Source organism: Pristiophorus japonicus, chromosome 2 (assembly GCF_044704955.1).
Source record: "Pristiophorus japonicus isolate sPriJap1 chromosome 2, sPriJap1.hap1, whole genome shotgun sequence".
Taxonomy (NCBI): Eukaryota; Metazoa; Chordata; class Chondrichthyes; family Pristiophoridae; genus Pristiophorus; species Pristiophorus japonicus.
Window position 1 is genome coordinate 372,810,943 of NC_091978.1, and position 20,380 is coordinate 372,831,322.

The following is a 20,380-nucleotide window of genomic DNA, read 5'->3' on the forward strand; positions in this document are numbered from 1 at the left end:
ACACTACTCGACAGTACTCGACACTACTCGACAGTACTTGACAATACTCTACACTACTCAACACTACTCGACAGTACTCGACAGTACTCGACACTAATCGGCAGTACTCGACATTACTCGACACTACTGAACAGTACTTGACACTACTTGACAGTACTCGGCAGTACTCGACACTACTCGACAGTACTCGACATTACTCGACACTACTTGACACTACTCGACAGTACTCGACAGTACTCGACATTACTCTACACTACTCGACACTACTCGACACTACTCGACAGTACTCGACAGTACTCGACAATACTCGACACTACTCGACGGTACTCTACACTACTCGACAGTACTCGACACTACTCGACACTACTCGACACTACTCGACAGTACTCGACAGTACTCGACATTACTCGACACTACTCGACACTACTCGACAGTACTCGACAGTACTCGACACTAATCGGCAGTACTCGACAATACTCGACACTACTGAACAGTACTTGACACTACTTGACAGTACTCGGCAGTACTCGACACTACTTGACACTACTCGACACTACTCGACAGTACTCGACAGTAATCGACACTACTCGACAGTACTCGACAGTATTCGACATTACTCGACACTACTCGACAGTAGTCGACAGTACTCGACATTACTCGACACTACTCGATACTACTCGACACTACTCGACATTACTCGACATTACTCGACACTACTCGACAGTACTCGACACTACTCGACAGTCCTCGACAGTACTTGACACTACTCGACACTACTCGACAGTACTCGACAGTAATCGACACTACTCGACAGTACTCGACAGTATTCGACATTACTCGACACTACTCGACAGTAGTCGACAGTACTCGACATTACTCGACACTACTCGACAGTACTCGACAGTACTCGACATTACTCGACAGTACTCGACAGTACTCGACATTACTCGACAGTACTCGACACTACTCGACAGTACTCTACAGTACTCGACATTACTCGACACTACTCGACACTACTCGACACTACTCGACAGTACTCGACAGTACTCAACACTACTCGACAGTACTCGACACTACTCGACACTACTCGACAGTACTCGACACTACTCGACAGTACTCTACAGTACTCGACATTACTCGACACTACTCGACATTACTCGACAGTACTCGACAGTACTCGACACTACTCGACACTACTCGACAGTAATCGACATTACTCGACACTACTCGACAGTACTCGACAGTACTCGACATTACTCGACACTACTCGACAGTACTCGACATTACTCGACATTACTCGACACTACTCGACAGTAATCGACATTACTCGACACTACTCGACAGTACTCGACAGTACTCGACAGTACTCGACATTACTCGACACTACTCGACACTACTCGACAGTACTCGACATTACTCGACACTACTCGACACTACTCGACACTACTCGACAGTACTCTACAGTACTCGACATTACTCGACACTACTCGACATTACTCGACAGTACTCGACAGTACTCGACATTACTCGACACTACTCGACAGTACTCGACACTACTCGACACTACTCGACAGTACTCGACATTACTCGACACTACTCGACATTACTCGACAGTACTCTACAGTACTCGACATTACTCGACATTACTCGACAGTACTCGACACTACTCGACACTACTCGACACTACTCGACAGTACTCGACACTACTCGACAGTACTTGACAATACTCTACACTACTCGACACTACTCGACAGTACTCGACAGTACTCGACACTAATCGGCAGTACTCGACATTACTCGACACTACTGAACAGTACTTGACACTACTTGACAGTACTCGGCAGTACTCGACACTACTCGACAGTACTCGACATTACTCGACACTACTTGACACTACTCGACAGTACTGGACAGTACTCGACATTACTCTACACTACTCGACACTACTCGACAGTACTCGACAGTACTTGACAGTACTCGACACTACTCGACACTACTCGACAGTACTCGACAGTACTCAACACTACTCGACAGTACTCGACCTTACTCGACAGTACTCGACAATACTCGACACTACTCGACGGTACTCGATACTACTCGACACTACTCGACAGTACTCGTCAGTACTCGACACTACTCGACACTACTCGACATTACTCGATAGTACTCGACAGTAATCACCACTACTCGACAGTACTCGACACTACTCGACACTACTCGACAGTACTCGACACTACTCGACACTACTCGACAGTACTCGACATTACTCGACACTACTCGACATTACTCGACAGTACTCTACAGTACTCGACATTACTCGACACTACTCGACACTACTCGACACTACTCGACAGTACTCGACAGTACTCAACACTACTCGGCAGTACTCGACACTACTCGACACTACTCGACACTACTCGACAGTACTCGACACTACTCGACAGTACTCTACAGTACTCGACATTACTCGACACTACTCGACATTACTCGACAGTACTCGACAGTACTCGACATTACTCGACACTACTCGACAGTACTCGACACTATTCGACAGTACTCGACAGTACTCGACACTACTCGACACTACTCGACAGTAATCGACATTATTCGACACTACTCGACAGTACTCGACAGTACTCGACATTACTCGACACTACTCGACAGTACTCGACATTACTCGACATTACTCGACACTACTCGACAGTAATCGACATTACTCGACACTACTCGACAGTACTCGACAGTACTCGACAGTACTCGACATTACTCGACACTACTCGACACTACTCGACAGTACTCGACATTACTCGACACTACTCGACACTACTCGACACTACTCGACAGTACTCTACAGTACTCGACATTACTCGACACTACTCGACAGTACTCGACAGTACTCGACATTACTCGACACTACTCGACAGTACTCGACACTACTCGACACTACTCGACAGTACTCGACATTACTCGACACTACTCGACATTACTCGACAGTACTCTACAGTACTCGACATTACTCGACATTACTCGACAGTACTCGACACTACTCGACACTACTCGACACTACTCGACAGTACTCGACAGTACTTGACAATACTCTACACTACTCGACACTACTCGACAGTACTCGACAGTACTCGACACTAATCGGCAGTACTCGACATTACTCGACACTACTGAACAGTACTTGACACTACTTGACAGTACTCGGCAGTACTCGACACTACTCGACAGTACTCGACATTACTCGACACTACTTGACACTACTCGACAGTACTCGACAGTACTCGACATTACTCTACACTACTCGACACTACTCGACAGTACTCGACAGTACTTGACAGTACTCGACACTACTCGACACTACTCGACAGTACTCGACAGTACTCAACACTACTCGACAGTACTCGACCTTACTCGACAGTACTCGACAATACTCGACACTACTCGACGGTACTCGATACTACTCGACACTACTCGACAGTACTCGACAGTACTCGACACTACTCGACACTACTCGACAGTACTCGATAGTACTCGACAGTAATCACCACTACTCGACAGTACTCGACACTACTCGACACTACTCGACAGTACTCGACAGTAATCGACAGTACTCAACACTACTTGACACTACTCGACAGTACTCGCCAGTACTCGACAGTAATCGACAGTACTCGACAGTAATCGACAGTACTCGACACTACTCGACACTACTCGACAGTACTCGACAGTAATCGACAGTACTTGACACTACTCGACACTACTCGACAGTACTCGACAGTACTCGACAGTACTTGACAGTAATCGACAGTACTCGACACTACTCGACACTACTCGACAGTACTCGACAGTAATCGACAGTACTTGACACTACTCGACACTACTCGACACTACTCGACAGTACTCGACAGTAATCGACAGTACTCGACAGTAATCGACAGTACTCGACAGTAATCGACACTACTCAACCATACTTGACACTATGGAGAGAATCTGTAGGAAAAGGCTGCTTCAAGTGGTGTCAGGAGAATTAATTTGTAAATGATTTTAAGAGCCTTTTTGTCTCTTGCCAGTCATCTAATCACATTTGTCTTTGTTGAGGACAAATTAAGGGCATTCATAGCGATTTATAGTGGTGGGGCCTGTAATTTCTCCACCAATATTGATGATTAATCACATGCTGCAGAATAGAGATGGGAGAAGGTTTATTGAAGAGCATTATGTGTCCAATCAAAGAGGTGGTAGACTGCTCACATGGAGGAGACCTTACACCCAACGCATTTACAGGGATAAGCGATCACACCTGGCCTTGTCCGATAACACATGCGTTAGAAGGCTGTGATTCCAAAAGGAGGTCATCAGTGAGATATGCCAGCTAATTAAGGGAGATCTGCAGCTTTCCAGCACCATTAGGACTGCACTGCCCGTTGAGGTTAATGTTACTGCAGCACTTTCCTTCTATACATCGGGCTCCTTTCAGGCCTCAGCTGGTGACATTTAGTGGTATCTCTCAGTACGCCACACATTGCTGCATTCAACAGGTGACTGAAGCCCTTTACACTCGCAGGCTGGACTTTATAAGCTTCCCTATGACCAGGGAGGCACAGAATGAGAGGGCTTTGGGGTTCTCGAGAATAGAAAACTTCCCCAAGGTGCAGGGAGCAATAGACTGTACGCACATCACCCTGCGAGCACCTTTACAGGATGCAGAGGTGTTTCGGAACCGAAAGGGATTCCACTCCCTGAATGTGCAGCTCGTTGTCGACCACAAGCAATTAATCATGGCAGTAAATGCAAATTTTCCAGGCAGCATCCATGATGCGCTCATCTTGCGTGAGAGCACTGTCTCTGATCTGATTAAGAGTCAGCCACAAGGTCACGGTTGGATGCTGGGGGATAAAGGATATTGCCTTGCCAGCTGGCTCATGAGCCCCCTGCGTTAGCCTCAGACGGAAGCCGAGAAGTCTTACAACGAAAGCTATATAGCTACACGCAATATCGTCGAAAAGACAATTGGAGTTCTGAGCAGTGCTTCAGATGCCTGGATCACTCAGGAGGCGACTTACAATACCACCCTGAGTAGGTCACTGAGTTCATTGTGGTATGCTGCATGTTGCATAACCTAGCTATCAGGAGAGGACAACAATTCCTTTGATGTAAGTTAAAATAAAATGAGAAAAGTTACATACAAGTGCATTGCTGTAATGTCAGGGTTAATATTAATATGGATTCTTTCCCCCCCTCTGGTCCACAGTGCAAGTAGAAGCAGAACTAGGGTATGTCATCCCATGAGGAAGGAAATGGAGTTCGCCTCAGTTGGCTGCTGGATTTTATTTTATAAATCAACAGGGGCTAGAATAAACAAAAGGTTCTATAATGTCAGATTCCCCTGTTCTCTCTGTCAAACACTGGGGGATAAGTTCTTTGCCTGAAAATAAAACGCGCATGCGCAGAACGGCTGTTGCTACAGGGAGCTAGCCTTGCACGACTGAATGCATCGCTAAGGCCCATTTCACATCGCTAAGGCTATCGCCCAAATTAAAAAGGCAAAACTAGAGGTTTTTAAAATGGGCGATATTCCAGCGATCCTGAAAAATTAAAAAAAAGTACTAGGGCCGGAAATATCGCTCGTTTTTTGGCCGATAGCAATCTAGTGGAAAGTCTAGCCCTTGGTTTATTAAGGAGATGCTGTTCTGCAGTTTAGAAGTTGGTCCTTTCGAAGATTGAGTTCCCTTGGTTTATCCCACCGGGATCCCACCTCTGGTGGAATGGCTCAGGATTAGGCCAGCGGTATACTCAGGCCAGAACCTAACTTGGGCTGGATAAAGGGTGGAGCCCCTGACTGGCCCAGAACAAAACCACTGACGTGGGGCTGGGAGTCAGGGACTGAGTGTGGCGGAGGCCAGTCACGCCAGGGTACCACACCGGGTGGGGTCAAGGTCGGGGGTCAAGGTCAGCGAAGTGGATGAAACCTTGGAGGTGAGGATTTTTTTGTTACATAGAAACATAGAAACATAGAAAATAGGTGCAGGAGTAGGCCATTCGGCCCTTCTAGCCTGCACCGCCATTCAATGAGTTCATGGATGAACATGCAACTTCAGTACCCCCTTCCTGCTTTCTCACCATACCCCTTGATCCCCCTAGTAGTAAGGACTACATCGAACTCCTTTTTGAATATATTTAGTAAATTGGCCTCAACAACCTTCTGTGGTAGAGAATTGCACAGGTTCACCACTCTCTGGGTGAAGAAATTCCTCCTCATCTCGGTCCTAAATGGCTTACCCCTTATCCTTAGACTGTGTCCCCTGGTTCTGGACTTCCCCAACATTGGGAACATTCTTCCTGCATCTAACCTGTCTAACCCCGACAGAATTTTAAACGTTTCTATGAGGTCCCCTCTCATTCTTCTGAACTCCAGTGAATACAAGCCCAGTTGATCCAGTCTTTCTTGATAGGTCAATCCCGCCATCCCGGGAATCAGTCTGGTGAACCTTCGCTGCACTCCCTCAATAGCAAGAATGTCCTTCCTCAGGTTAGGAGACCAAAACTGTACACAATACTCCAGGTGTGGCCTCACCAAGGCCCTGTACAACTGTAGCAACACCTCCCTGCCCCTGTACTCAAATCCCCTCGCTATGAAGGCCAACATGCCATTTGCTTTCTTAACCGCCTGCTGTACCTGCATGCCAACCTTCAATGACTGATGTACCATGACACCCAGGTCTCTTTGCACCTCCCCTTTTCCTAATCTGTCACCATTCAGATAATAGTCTGTCTCTCTGTTTTTACCACCAAAGTGGATAACCTCACATTTATCCACATTATACTTCATCTGCCATGCATTTGCCCACTCACCTAACCTATCCAAGTCACTCTGCAGCCTAATAGCATCCTCCTCGCAGCTCACACTGCCACCCAACTTAGTGTCATCCGCAAATTTGGAGATACTACATTTAATCCCCTCGTCTAAATCATTAATGTACAGTGTAAACAGCTGGGGCCCCAGCACAGAACCTTGCGGTACCCCACTAGTCATTGCCTGCCATTCTGAAAAGTCCCCATTTACTCCTACTCTTTGCTTCCTGTCTGACAACCAGTTCTCAATCCATGTCAGCACACTACCCCCAATCCCATGTGCTTTAACTTTGCACATTAATCTCTTGTGTGGGACCTTGTCGAAAGCCTTCTGAAAGTCCAAATATACCACATCAACTGGTTCTCCCTTGTCCACTCTACTGGAAACATCCTCAAAAAATTCCAGAAGATTTGTCAAGCATGATTTCCCTTTTACAAATCCATGCTAACTTGGACCTATCATATCACCTCTTTCCAAATGCACTGCTATGACATCCTTAATAATTGATTCCATCATTTTACCCACTACCGATGTCAGGCTGACCGGTCTATAATTCCCTGTTATCTCTCTCCCTCCTTTTTTAAAAAGTGGGGTTACATTGGCTACCCTCCACTCCATAGGAACTGATCCAGAGTCAATGGAATGTTGGAAAATGACTGTCAATGCATCCACTATTTCGAAGGCCACCTCCTTAAGTACTCTGGGATGCAGTCCATCAGGCCCTGGGGATTTATCGGCCTTCAATCCCATCAATTTCCCCAACACAATTTCCCGACTAATAAGGATTTCCCTCAGTTCCTCCTCCTTATTAGACCCTCCGACCCCTTTTATATCCGGAAGGTTGTTTGTGTCCTCCTTAGTGAATACCGAACCAAAGTACTTGTTCAATTGGTCCGCCATTTCTTTGTTCCCCGTTATGACTTCCCCTGATTCTGACCGCAGGGGACCTACGTTTGTCTTTACTAACCTTTTTCTCTTTACATATCTATAGAAACTTTTGCAATCCGTCTTAATGTTCCCTGCAAGCTTCTTCTCGTACTCCATTTTCCCTGCCCTAATCAAACCCTTTGTCCTCCTCTGCTGAGTTCTAAATTTCTCCCAGTCCCTGGGTTCGCTGCTATTTCTGGCCAATTTTGTATGCCACTTCCTTGGCTTTAATACTATCCCTGATTTCCCTTGATAGTCACGGTTGAGCCACCTTCCCTTTTTTATTTTTACGCCAGACAGGAATGTACAATTGTTGTAGTTCATCCATGCGGTCTCTAAATGTCTGCCATTGCCCATCCACAGTCAACCCCTTAAGTATCATTCGCCAATCTATCCCAGCCAATTCACGCCTCATACCTTCAAAGTTAGCCTTCTTTAAGTTCTGGACCATGGTCTCTGAATTAACTGTTTCATTCTCCATCCCAATGCAGAATTCCACCATATTATGGTCACTCTTCCCCAAGGGGCCTCGCACAACGAGATTGCTAATTAATCCTCTCTCATTACACAACACCCAGTCTAAGATGGCCTCCCCCCCTAGTTGGTTCCTCGACATATTGGTCTAAAAAACCATCCCTTATGCACTCCAGGAAATCCTCCTCCACCGTATTGCTTCCAGTTTGGTTAACCCAATCTATGTGCATATTAAAGTCACCCATTATAACTGCTGCACCTTTATTGCACGCACCCCTAATTTCCTGTTTGATGCCCTCCCCAACATCCCTATTACTGTTTGGAGGTCTGTACACAACTCCCACTAACGTTTTTTGCCCTTTGGTGTTCTGCAGCTCTATCCATATAGATTCCACATCATCCAAGCTAATGTCCTTCCGAACTATTGCCTTAATTTCCTCCTTAACCAGCAATGCTACCCCACCTCCTTTTCCTTTTATTCTATCTTTCCTGAATGTTGAATACCCCTGGATGTTGAGTTCCCAGCCCTGATCATCCTGGATCCCAATTACATCATATTTGTTAACATCTATTTGCACAGTTAATTCATCCACCTTATTGCGGATACTCCTTGCATTAAGACACAAAGCCTTCAGGCTTGTTTTTTTAACACCCTTTGTCCTTTTAGAATTTTGCTGTACAATGGCCCTTTTTGTTCTTTGCCTTGGGTTTCTCTGCCCTCCACTTTTCCTCATCTCCTTTCTGTCTTTTGCTTTTGCCTCCTTTTTGTCTCCCTCTGTCTCCCTGTATTGGTTCCCATCCCCCTGCCATATTAGTTTAACTCCTCGCCAACAGCACTAGCAAACACTCCCCCTTAGACATTGGTTCCGGTCCTGCCCAGGTGCAGACCGTCCAGTTTGTACTGGTCCAACCTCCCCCAGAACCGGTCCCAATGCCCCAGGAATTTGAATCCCTCCCTGCTGCACCATTGCTCAAGCCATGTATTCATCTGCGCTATCCTGCGATTCCTACTCTGACTATCACGTGGCACTGGTAGCAATCCCGAGATTACTACTTTTGAGGTCCTACTTTTTAATTTAGCTCTAAAAGTTAGATTCTGCACAATGTCCTCCTTCTTGTTATTTGCTCCTGGGATGTGGGCATCGCTGGCAAGGCCGGCATTTATTGCCCATCCCTAATTGCCGCTTGAGAAGGTGGTGGTGAGCCGCCTTCTTGAACCGCTGCAGTCCGTGTGGTGAAGGTGCTCCCACAGTGCTGTTAGGGAGGGAGTTCCAGGATTGTGACCCAGCGACGATGAAGGAACGGCCGATATATTTCCAAGTCAGGATGGTGTGTGACTGGGAGGGGAACGTGGAGGTGGTGGTGTTCCCATGCGCCTGCTGCCCTTGTCCTTCTAGGTGGTAGAGGTCGCGGGTTTGGGAGGTGCTGCCGAAGAAGCCTTGGCGAGTTGCTGCAGTGCATCTTGTAGATGGTACTCACTGCAGCCAGGGGGCGCCGGTGGTGGAGGGAGTGAGTGTTGAAGGTGGGGGATGGGGAGCCGATCAAGCGGCTGCTTTGTCCTGGATGGTGTCGAGTTTCTCGAGTGTTGTTGGAGCTGCAACTCATCCAGGCAAGTGGAGAGTGTTCCATCACACTCCTGACTTGTGTCTTGTAGATGGAGGAAAGGCTTTGGGGAGTCAGGAGGTGAGACACTCGTCGCAGAATACCCAGCCTCTGACCCGCTCTTGTGGCCACAGTATTTATGTGGCTGGTCCAGTTAAGTTTCTGGTCAATGGTGACCCCCAGGATGTTGATGGCGGGGGATTCGGCGATGGGAATGTCGTTGAATGTCAAGGGGAGGTGGTTAGACTCTCACTTGTTGGAGATGGTCATTGCCTGGCACTTGTGTGGCACGAATGTTACTTGCCACTTATCAGCCCAAGCCTGAATGTTGTCCAGGTCTTGCTGCATGTGGGCACGGACTGCTCCATTATCTGAGGAAACATAGAAATCTAGAAAGTAGGTGCAGGAGTAGGCCATTCGGCCCTTCGAGCCTGCACCACCATTCAATAAGATCATGGCTGATCATTCCCTCAGTACCCCTTTCCTGCTTTCTCTCCATATCCCTTGATCGCCTTAGCCGTAAGGGCCATATCTAACTCCCTCTTGAATAAATCCAAAGAAACCGCATCAACAACTCTCTGCGGCAGGGAATTCCTTAAGTACTCTGGGATGCAGACTATCAGGCCCTGGGGATTTATCGGCCTTCAATCCCATCAATTTCCCTAACATAATTTCCTGACTAATAAGGATATCCTTCACTTCCTCCTTCTCGCCAGACCCTCGGTCCCCTTTCCGGAAGGTTATTTGTGTCTTCCTCAGTGAAGACAGAACCAAAGTATTTGTTCAATTGGTCTGCCATTTCTGTGTTCCCCATTATAAATTCATCTGAATCTGACTGCAAGGGACCTACGTTTGTCTTCACTAATCTTTTTCTCTTCACATATCTATAGAAGCTTTTGCAGTCAGTTTTTATGTTCCCGGCAAGCTTCTTCTCATATTCTATTTTCCCCCTCTTAATTAAACCCTTTGTCCTCCTCTGCTAAATTCTAAATTTCTCCCAGTCCTGAGGTTTGCTGCTTATTCTGGCCAATTTATATCCCTCTTCCTTAGATTTAACACTATCCTTAATTTCCCTTGTTAGCCACGGTTGAGCACCTTCCCCATTTTATTTTTACTCCAGACAGGGATGTACAATTGCTGAAGTTCATCCATGTGATCTTAAAATGTTTGCCATTGCCTATCCACCGTCAACCCTTTAAGTATCATTTGGCAGTCTACTCTAGCCAATTCACGCATAAACCATCGAAGTTACCTTTCCTTAAGTTCAGGACCCAAGTTTCTGAATTAACTGTGTCACTCTCCATCCTAATAAAGAATTCTACCATGTTATGGTCACTCTTCCCCAAGAGGTCTCGCACAACAAGATTGCTAATTAGTCCCTTCTCATCACACATCACCCAGTCTAGGATGGCCAGCTCCCTGGTTGGTTCCTCGACATATTGGTCTAGAAAACCATCTCTAATACACTCCAGGAAATCCTCCTTCACCGCATTGCTACCAGTTAGGTTAGCCCAATCAATACGTAGATTAAAGTCACCCATGATAACAGCTGTACCTTTATTGCATGCATCCCTTATTTCTTGTTTGATGCTATCCTCAACCTTACTACTACTGTTTGGTGGTCTGTACACAACTCCCACTAGCGTTTTCTGCCCTTTGGTATTCCGCAGCTCCACCCATACCGATTCCACATTATCCAAGCTAATGTCCTTTCTTACTATCGCATTAATTTCCTCTTTAACCAGCAATGCCACCCCGCCTCCTTTTCCTTTCTGTCTATCCTTCCTAAATGTTGAATATCCCTGGATGCTGAGTTCCCAGCCTTGGTCAACCTGGAACCATGTCTCCGTGATGCCAATTACATCATACCCTTTAACTGCTATCTGTGTAGTTAATTCGCCCACCTTATTCCGAATACTCCTCGCATTGAGGCACAGAGCCTCCAGGCTTGTCTTTCGAACACACTCTGCCCCTTTAGAATTTTGCTGTAATGTGGCCCTTTTTGCTTTTTGCCTCAGGTTTCTCTGCCCTCCAATTTTATTATTCGCCTTTCTATCTTTTGCTCTGCCCCCATTCTACTTCCCTCTGTCTCCCTGCATAGGTTCCCATTCCCCTGCCATATTAGTTTAACTCCTCCCCAACAGCACTAGCAAACACTCCCCCTAGGACATTGGTCCCGGTCCTGCCCAGGTGCAGACCGTCTGGTTTGTACTGGTCCCACCTCCCCCAGAACCGGTTCCAATGTCCCAGGAATTTGAATCCCTCCCTGCTACACCACTCCTCAAGCCATGTATTCATCTGAGCTATCCTGCGATTCCTACTCTGACCAGCACGTGGCACTGGTAGCAATCCTGACATTACTACTTTTGAGGTACTACTTTTTAATTTAGCTCCTAGCTCCCTAAATTCGTCTTATAGGACCTCATCCCGTTTTTTTAACCTATATCATTGGTACCTATATGCACCACAACAACTGGCTGTTCACCCTCCCTTTTCAGAATGCTCTGCACCTGCTCCAAGACATCCTTGACCCTTGCACCAGGGAGGCAACATACCATCCTGGAGTCTCTGTTGCACGTCTATCTATTCCCCTAACAATTGAATCCCCTATCACTATAGGTCTCCCACTCTTTTTCCTGCCCTCCTGTGCAACAGAGCCAGCCACGGTGCCATGAACTTGGCTGCTGCTGCCCTCCCCTGGTAAGTCATCCCCCTCAACAATACCCAAAGCGGTGTATCTGTTTTGCAGGGGGATGACCTTAGGGGACCCCTGCACTACCTTCCTTCCACTGCTCTTCCTGAAGGCCGATAAATCTCCAGGGCCTGAGAGTACTTAAGGAAGTAGCCCTAGAAATAGTGGATGCATTGGTGATCATTTTCCAACAGTCTATCGACTCTGGATCAGTTCCTATGGACTGGAGGGTAGCTAATGTAACACCACTTTTTAAAAAAGGAGGGAAAGAGAAAATGGGGAATTATAGACCGGTTAGCCTGACATCAATACTGGGGAAAATGTTGGAATCAATTATTAAAGATGAAATAGCAGCGCATTTGGAAAGCAGTGACAGGATCGGTCCAAGTCAGCATGGATTTATGAAAGGGAAATCATGCTTGACAAATCTTCCAGAATTTTTTGAGGATGTAACTAGTAGAGTAGACAAGGGAGAACCAGTGGATGTGGTGTATTTGGACTTTCAAAAGGCTTTTGACAAGGTCCCACACAAGAGATTGGTGTGCAAAATTAAAGCACATGGTATTGGGGGTAATGTATTGACGTGGATAGAGAACTGGTTGGCTGACAGGAAGCAGAGAGTTGGGATAAACGGATCCTTTTCAGAATGGCAGACAGTGACTAGTGGGGTGCCGCAGGGTTCAGTGCTGGGACCCCAGCTATTTACAATATACATCAATGATTTAGATGAAGAAATTGAGTGTAATATCTTCAAGTTTGCAGATGACACTAAGCTGGGTGGCGTTGTGAGTTGTGAGGGGAACGCTAGGAGGCTGCAGGGTGACTTGGACAGGTTAGGTGAGTGGGCAAATGCACAGCAGATGCAGTATAATGTGGATAAATGTGAGGTTATCCACTTTGGTGGCAAAAACATGAAGGCAAAATATTATCTGAATGGCGGCAGATTAAGAAAACAGGAGGTGCAACGAGACCTGGGTGTCATGGTACATCAGTCATTGAAAGTTGGCATGCAGGTACAGCAGGCGGTGAAGAAGGCAAATGGTATGTTGGTCTTCATAGCTAGGGGATTTGAGTATAGGAGCAGGGAGGTCTTACTGCAGTTGTACCGGGCCTTGGTGAGGCCTCACCTGGAATATTGTGTTCAGTTTTGGTCTCCTAATCTGAGGAAAGAAGTATTTGCTATTGAGGGAGTGCAGCGAAGGTTCACCAGACTGATTCCCGGGATGGCTGGACTGACATATGAGGAGAGACTGGATCAACTGGGCCTGCCCCTCCGACAGTGCCGCTCTCCCTCAATACTGCCCCTCCGACATTGCGGCGCTCCCTCAGTAATACCCCTCAGACAATGCAGCTCTCCCTCAGCATTGCCCCTCCGACAGTGCAGCACTCCCTCAGTAATGCCCCTCCGACAATGCGGCGCTTCCTCAGTAATGCCCCTCTGACAGTGCAGCACTCCCTCAGTAATAACCCTCCGACAGTGCGGCGCTTCCTCAGTACTGGTGTCGCCCCACTTGTAGGACCGCATGATTGGAGAGTTTATCCAATATTTGAAGAGCGGGGGAGTTCTCCCCAGGGTCCTGGGTCCAATATTTATCCCTCAACCAACATCACTAACACAGATGATCTAGTCATTATCACATTGCTGTTTGTGGGAGCTTGCTGTGCGCAAATTGGCTACCGCGTTTCCCACATTGCAACAATAACAATACTTCAAAAAGTACCTCATTGGCTGGAAAGTGCTTTGGGATGTCCTGAGGCTCAGTGAGTGGGCAAAAATTTGGCAGATGGAGTATAATGTGGGAAAATTTGAGGTTATCCACTTTGGCAGAAAAAATAGAAAAGCAAATTCTAATTTAAATGGAGAAAAATTGCAAAGTGCTGCAGTACAGAGGGACCTGGGGGTCCTTGTGCATGAAACACAAAAAGTTAGTATGTAGGTACAGTAAGTGATCAGGAAGGCAAATGGAATGTTGGCCTTTATTGCAAGGGGGATAGAGTATAAAAACAGCGAAGTCCTGCTACAACTGTACAGGGTATTGGTGAGGCCACACCTGGAGTACTGCGTCCAGTTTTGGTCTCCATATTTAAGGAAGGATATACTTGCATTGAAGCAGTTCAGAAAAGGTTCACTCAGTTGATTCCGGAGATGAGGGGGTTGAGTTATGAAGTTAGATTGAGTACATTGGGCCTATACTCATTGGAATTCAGAAGAATAAGAGGTGATCTTATTGAAACTTATAAGATAATGAGGGGGCTCGACAAGGTGGATGCAGAGAGGATATTTCCACTCATAGGAGAAACTAAAACTAGGGGACATAGTCTCAGAATAAGGGGTCGCCCATTTAAAACTGAGATGAGGAGGAATTTCTTCTCTGAGGGTTGTAAATCTGTGGAATTCTCTGCCCCAGAGAGCTGTGGAGGCTGGGTCATTGAATATATTTAAGGTGGAGATAGACAGATTTTTGAGCGATAAGGGAGTGAAGGATTATGGGGAGCGGACGGGGAAGTGGAGCTGAGTCCATGATCAGATCAGCCATGATCGTATTGAATGGCGGTGCAGGCTCGAGGGGCTGTATGGCCGACCCCTGCTCCTATTTCTTATGTTCTTATGAGCCATCCCGCAGGATGGTCCCATAGGTCGCTCCGACGGCTGTTGTTTTCTGGGGCTCACGTTCGATACGCGCCTGGATGTAACTTGTATAACTCGAGGAGCCGTAGTATCAGGACTCGCGGCAGTGAGCAAGGCCGCTGCTCACAACGCCAGGCCGCCGACACCAATCCGACCACGGCTGGCACAACTCTGGCATTCCCCGGTCAGCTTTGTCTCCAGTCATTGGCCAGCTCACCACGGCCTGTGTTCGCTAACCTCCCGACACTACACACCAGAAACCAGAAACAAATATCGGGATTATTTGCAATTGACCATACAGAATGACAAATTATGATCAACTTCAGTAAAGACCGGCAAAGTACCAGGGTACAGAAAGAGAGGGAAGTGCAGGGGTTTAATTTGCTGCTGTCTTTGCTCCTGAAATTCTGCCCTCCTGACCATCCCTGATTATAATCGCTCCACCATCGGTGGCCGTGCCTTCTGTTGCCTGGGCCCCAAGCTCTGGAACTCCCTCCCTAAACCTCTCCCCCTCTCTACCTCTCTTTCCTTCTTTAAGATGCTCCTTAAAACCGACCTCTTTGACCAACTAATTTCTCCTTATGTGGCTCGGTGTTAAATGTATTTGTTTTGTCCTGTAGCCCTCCTGTGAAGCGCTTTGTGACGTTTTACTATGTTAAAGGCGCTATATAAATAAAAGCTACTGTTGTTGTAGTTATCCTTGGAAATATTGAGAAATGATAGATTCTTCAGAAATAATCTACAGAAAACCATTAATTCCAAGTTTTGAATAAATAACAGTCAGACTAACATTGTGAGATGTTGATCCATTTCCTGTCCCCGAATACACACCAGCCCATTGTCTGGCTCATTTGGACTACTGCAGAGAAAGTTCCAAGATTGTTTTTTTATTGAATCTTCAATCTTCCTTTCATTCACTTACATTCGTTCCAACTGCAGCTCACTTGAGCCTTCCACTGAGATGTAACAAGACACACATCAATACAAGTGCTTCATTACACACTTGATGTACATTTCCAAAATGCGCTTTTGGAAAATTGTAATTTTCTGAGTGTTATTTTTGAAACGATGTCGTGTGCCCGTTGTAAATCTCTGACTGCAACTTTCCGTGCTAAAGTGCCAAAGTTGCTTCACCAGCTTCGAGCGATGAGTTCACTGAATGGAAACTTGGATTCCAACTGATGCAAATATTCGATTAGCAGAGTGAGTGAGGTGGCGGGAAAATATAGTTCAGAGTTACGGGAGTTCGCAATGCGTCACTCCACAGGAGGGGCCTGAAGTTTGTTTTCCAAACATTTTCAAAGTTAGTTCAACTAAAAAAGAACTGGGCAGGCTGCATGTCTTTATGTAATGGTTGGGGATACATTCTTGGGAGGGTACAGCTAAGTATACATTGGAGGAGGCCATTCAGCCCCTCAAATCTGTTCCACCTTTGAATTAGGTCAGGGCTGTGAGCTAACTCCACCTACCCGCCTTGGTTCCGTAATCCTGAATACCCTTACCCATCAAAAATCTGTCAATCTCAGTTTTGAAATTTCCAATTGACCCCCGGCCTCAACAGCTTTTGGGCGAGAGAGTTCCAGATTCCCAGCACCCTTTGTGTGAAGAAGTGCTCCCTGACATCACCCTGAACGGCCGGGCTCTGATTCCTGTGAAGAGCATTGAGAGAATAATTCTCACTCCCTAAGTAGTTCTCTGTCGTTTCTGGTTGTAGACTTTGTTCGGCCCCAGCTGGAGGATTGTGTCCAATTCTGGGCATCGCACTTTAGGAAGGATGTGAAGGCCTGGGAGAGGGTGCAGAGGAGATTTACCAGAATGGTTCCAGGGATGAGGGACTTCAGTTACGTGGCGAGACTGGAGAAGTTGGGGTTGTTCTCCTTAGAGCTGAGAAGTTTAAGGGGAGATGTAATAGCGGTGTTCAAAATTACAAGTTTTCATCAAGTAAATAAGGAGAATCTGTTCCCAGGGATGGGAGGTAACCAGGGGACACAGATTGACGATAATTGGCAGAAAAGCTAGAGGGGGAGATGGGGAGAATGTTTTTACGCAGCGAGTTGTTGTGATCGGGAACACGCTGCCTGAAAGGGCGGTGGGAGCAGATTCAATAGTAACTTTCAAACCGGGAATTGGATAAATACTTGAAAAGGAAAAAGTTGCGGGGCTGTGGGGGAAGAGCAGGGGGGAGTGGGACTGATTGGATCGCTCTGTCACAGAGCCCCGAACGGCCTCATTCTGTGCCATATGATACAAGAGTCTATGAAACCACATGTCATATTGTCCTGTCTTTGTTCGGGGCCTTCATACTGTGGGGCAATCATTGGGTTTTGTTGGCTGTTATATCACCAAACAACAAAACTACTACAAGATGGGGAGTTGGCAGTATTGTGACCATGCGACTTGTTGACACCGAAGTGCCCAGTATGGCGTTTGGCGCGCACGGGCACGTTCTACGCCGAAGGTAGGCCGCTCGCCCGCCCGCCATACTGGTGAAGGCTGAAGAATAGAAACATAGAAACATAGAAACATAGAAAATAGGTGCAGGAGTAGGCCATTCGGCCCTTCTAGCCTGCACCGCCATTCAATGAGTTCATGGCTGAACATTCAACTTCAGTACCCCATTCCTGCTTTCTCACCATACCCCTTGATCCCCCTAGCAGTAAGGACCTCATCTAACTCCTTTTTGAATATATTTAGTGAATTGGCCTCAACAACTTTCTGTGGTAGAGAATTCCACAGGTTCACCACTCTCTGGGTGAAGAAGTTCCTCCGCATCTCGGTCCTAACCCTACGACTCCACCATCCTGGCATCCCGAGGTAACATTGGGCCTAGTGTTCTATGGATCTATAAAGGGTTTGGAGAACAGGCATCAAACTCGTGTTGGTTTGGTTAATCCTGGTGGCCGGTGATCTGGTTGAAAGTGACATCAACTGTTGAAACCTTTGCAATGTGAAGCCTCGTGTTAAACATCTCATTGTGCTAGCTGTGGCTCAGTGGAAAGCTCTCGCACCTGTCAGTCAGAATATCGTGGGTGAAAGTCCCACTCCAGAGACCTAAGGCCATAATCTAGGCTGTCACTCCCAGTACAGTACTGAGGGAGCGCCGCACTGTCGGAGGGGCAGTACTGAGGGAGTGCCGCACTGTCGGAGGGGCAGTGCTGAGGGAGTGCCGCACTGTCGGAGGGGCAGTACTGAGGGAGTGCCGCACTGTCGGAGGGGCAGTGCTGAGGGAGTGCCGCACTGTCGGAGGGGCAGTACTGAGGGAGTGCCGCACTGTCGGAGGGGCAGTACTGAGGGAGTGCCGCACTGTCGGAGGGACAGTACTGAGGGAGCGCCGCACTGTCGGAGGGGCAGTGCTGAGGGAGCGCCGCACTGTCGGAGGGGCAGTACTGAGGGAGCACCGCACTGTCGGAGGGGCAGTGCTGAGGGAGCGCCGCACTGTCGGAGGGGCAGTACTGAGGGAGTGCTGCACTGTCGGAGGGACAGTACTGAGGGAGCGCCGCACTGTCGGAGGGGCAGTGCTGAGGGAGCGCCGCACTGTCGGAGGGGCAGTACTGAGGGAGCACCGCACTGTCGAAGGGGCAGTACTGAGGGAGCGCTGCACTGTCGGAGGGCAGTACTGAGGGAGTGCTGCACTGTCGGAGGGACAGTACTGAGGGAGCGCCGCACTGTCGGAGGGGCAGTGCTGAGGGAGCGCCGCACTGTCGAAGGGGCAGTACTGAGGGAGCGCTGCACTGTCGGAGGGCAGTACTGAGGGAGCGCCGCACTGTCGGAGGGGCAGTGCTGAGGGAGCGCCGCACTGTCGAAGGGGCAGTACTGAGGGAGCGCTGCACTGTCGGAGGGCAGTACTGAGGGAGCGCTGCACTGTCGGAGGGCAGTACTGAGGGAGCGCCGCACTGTCGGAGGGGCAGTGCTGAGGGAGCGCCGCACTGTCGAAGATGCCATCTTTCGGATTAGATGTTAAACCAAGGCCCCATCTGCTCTCTCAGGTGGACATTTTGAAGAAGAGCAGAGGAGTTATCACCGGTGTCATCATCCAATTAACATAACGAAAGCAGATTATCTGGTTATTATCACATTGCTGTTTGTGGGAGCTTGCTGTGCGCAAATTGGCTGCCGCGTTTCCGACATTACAACAGTGACTACACTCCAAAAAGTTCTTCGTTGGTTATAAAGCGCTTTGGAATGCCCTGAGGTGGTGAAAAGCGCGATAGAAATGCAAGTCTTTCTGTCTATCTTCATTCCTCTATTACAGATCTCCCCGCTGGCCCCGTGACAATGAGTCTTTACTGCCGAGGGTCAGTGATAGCCAAGGCTGATGTTGTCTACTACACTGGGATGGAGGAAATTGAGCGATTGCTAATGAAGGCGGCTGATCCAATCGAATTCATCTGTCAGGTAAGGATAATACTACCCGCTAAACGCTGCTTAACGGGTACAGACTAGTAATTGTAAGCTTCGGGTCACAGGTCACACACCAATACCCAAAGGGCCTTGGCAGTTATAAGGCATTGTATTAAGGGAGCGGTAGTTTAATTATAGTCAAGCACAACATACAATCAGTGTTTTGTCTTTAATACCCTGATGAATGACTCCACGAGGTCTAGTATTGTACTTGAGCTGTTGTGACCTTAGTCCCATTTATTGTAACTCCAGAGTGAGGCACAAACATGGTGGGCAGCCTTTTATACCGGGCCCTGCACACCTATACAGGTGACCCTCAGGTCTCCCACCGTAGTGCCCTCTGGTGGCACACCTTATGTAACTATACAGTCAGTATACATGGTCTACATACATGACATCCAGGATAGACACAGTAGACATACGACCATGACAAGGAGCTGGTACTAGTCCCGATCAGACAGACGGCTGGTGCACAAACAGTTCTTATCTCCGCTGTCTGCCCTGAAACATCTAGTGGGTCTTTCTTTCATTCTCTTTTTCGGGGTGGGCCTGGTGTAGGATATGGGCAGGACTATTTAACCTGTGACATTTCGGGTTCTTTGTCCCAACGCTAGGGTGAAACCCTCCTGTTCACACCCTCCCAGGGTCGGAGTCAGACATGGCCATTCTCACCTTCAGATGTTTGGAGCTGCCCGTGATCAGTTATTTATGATCACACTGTTCGAGTGGCTTCAGCTCTTGTAACGGGGAATGCATCCTCAATCTAACACCAGTCTGAAGAGACTTTTTAGTCTCG

General features: G+C 47.6%; 1 protein-coding gene across 1 annotated transcript in view; it reads left to right on the forward strand.

The window, feature by feature from the left end:
• The window catches only part of LOC139250906 (B-cell scaffold protein with ankyrin repeats-like), a 310,021-nt gene that overhangs the window by 94,034 nt on the left and 195,607 nt on the right, over nucleotides 1–20,380 (forward strand). The window contains exon 6 of the mRNA XM_070873141.1: nucleotides 19,436–19,578. Coding sequence (XP_070729242.1) covers nucleotides 19,436–19,578 — 143 coding nt within the window. The remainder of the gene's footprint in view (nucleotides 1–19,435; nucleotides 19,579–20,380) is intronic.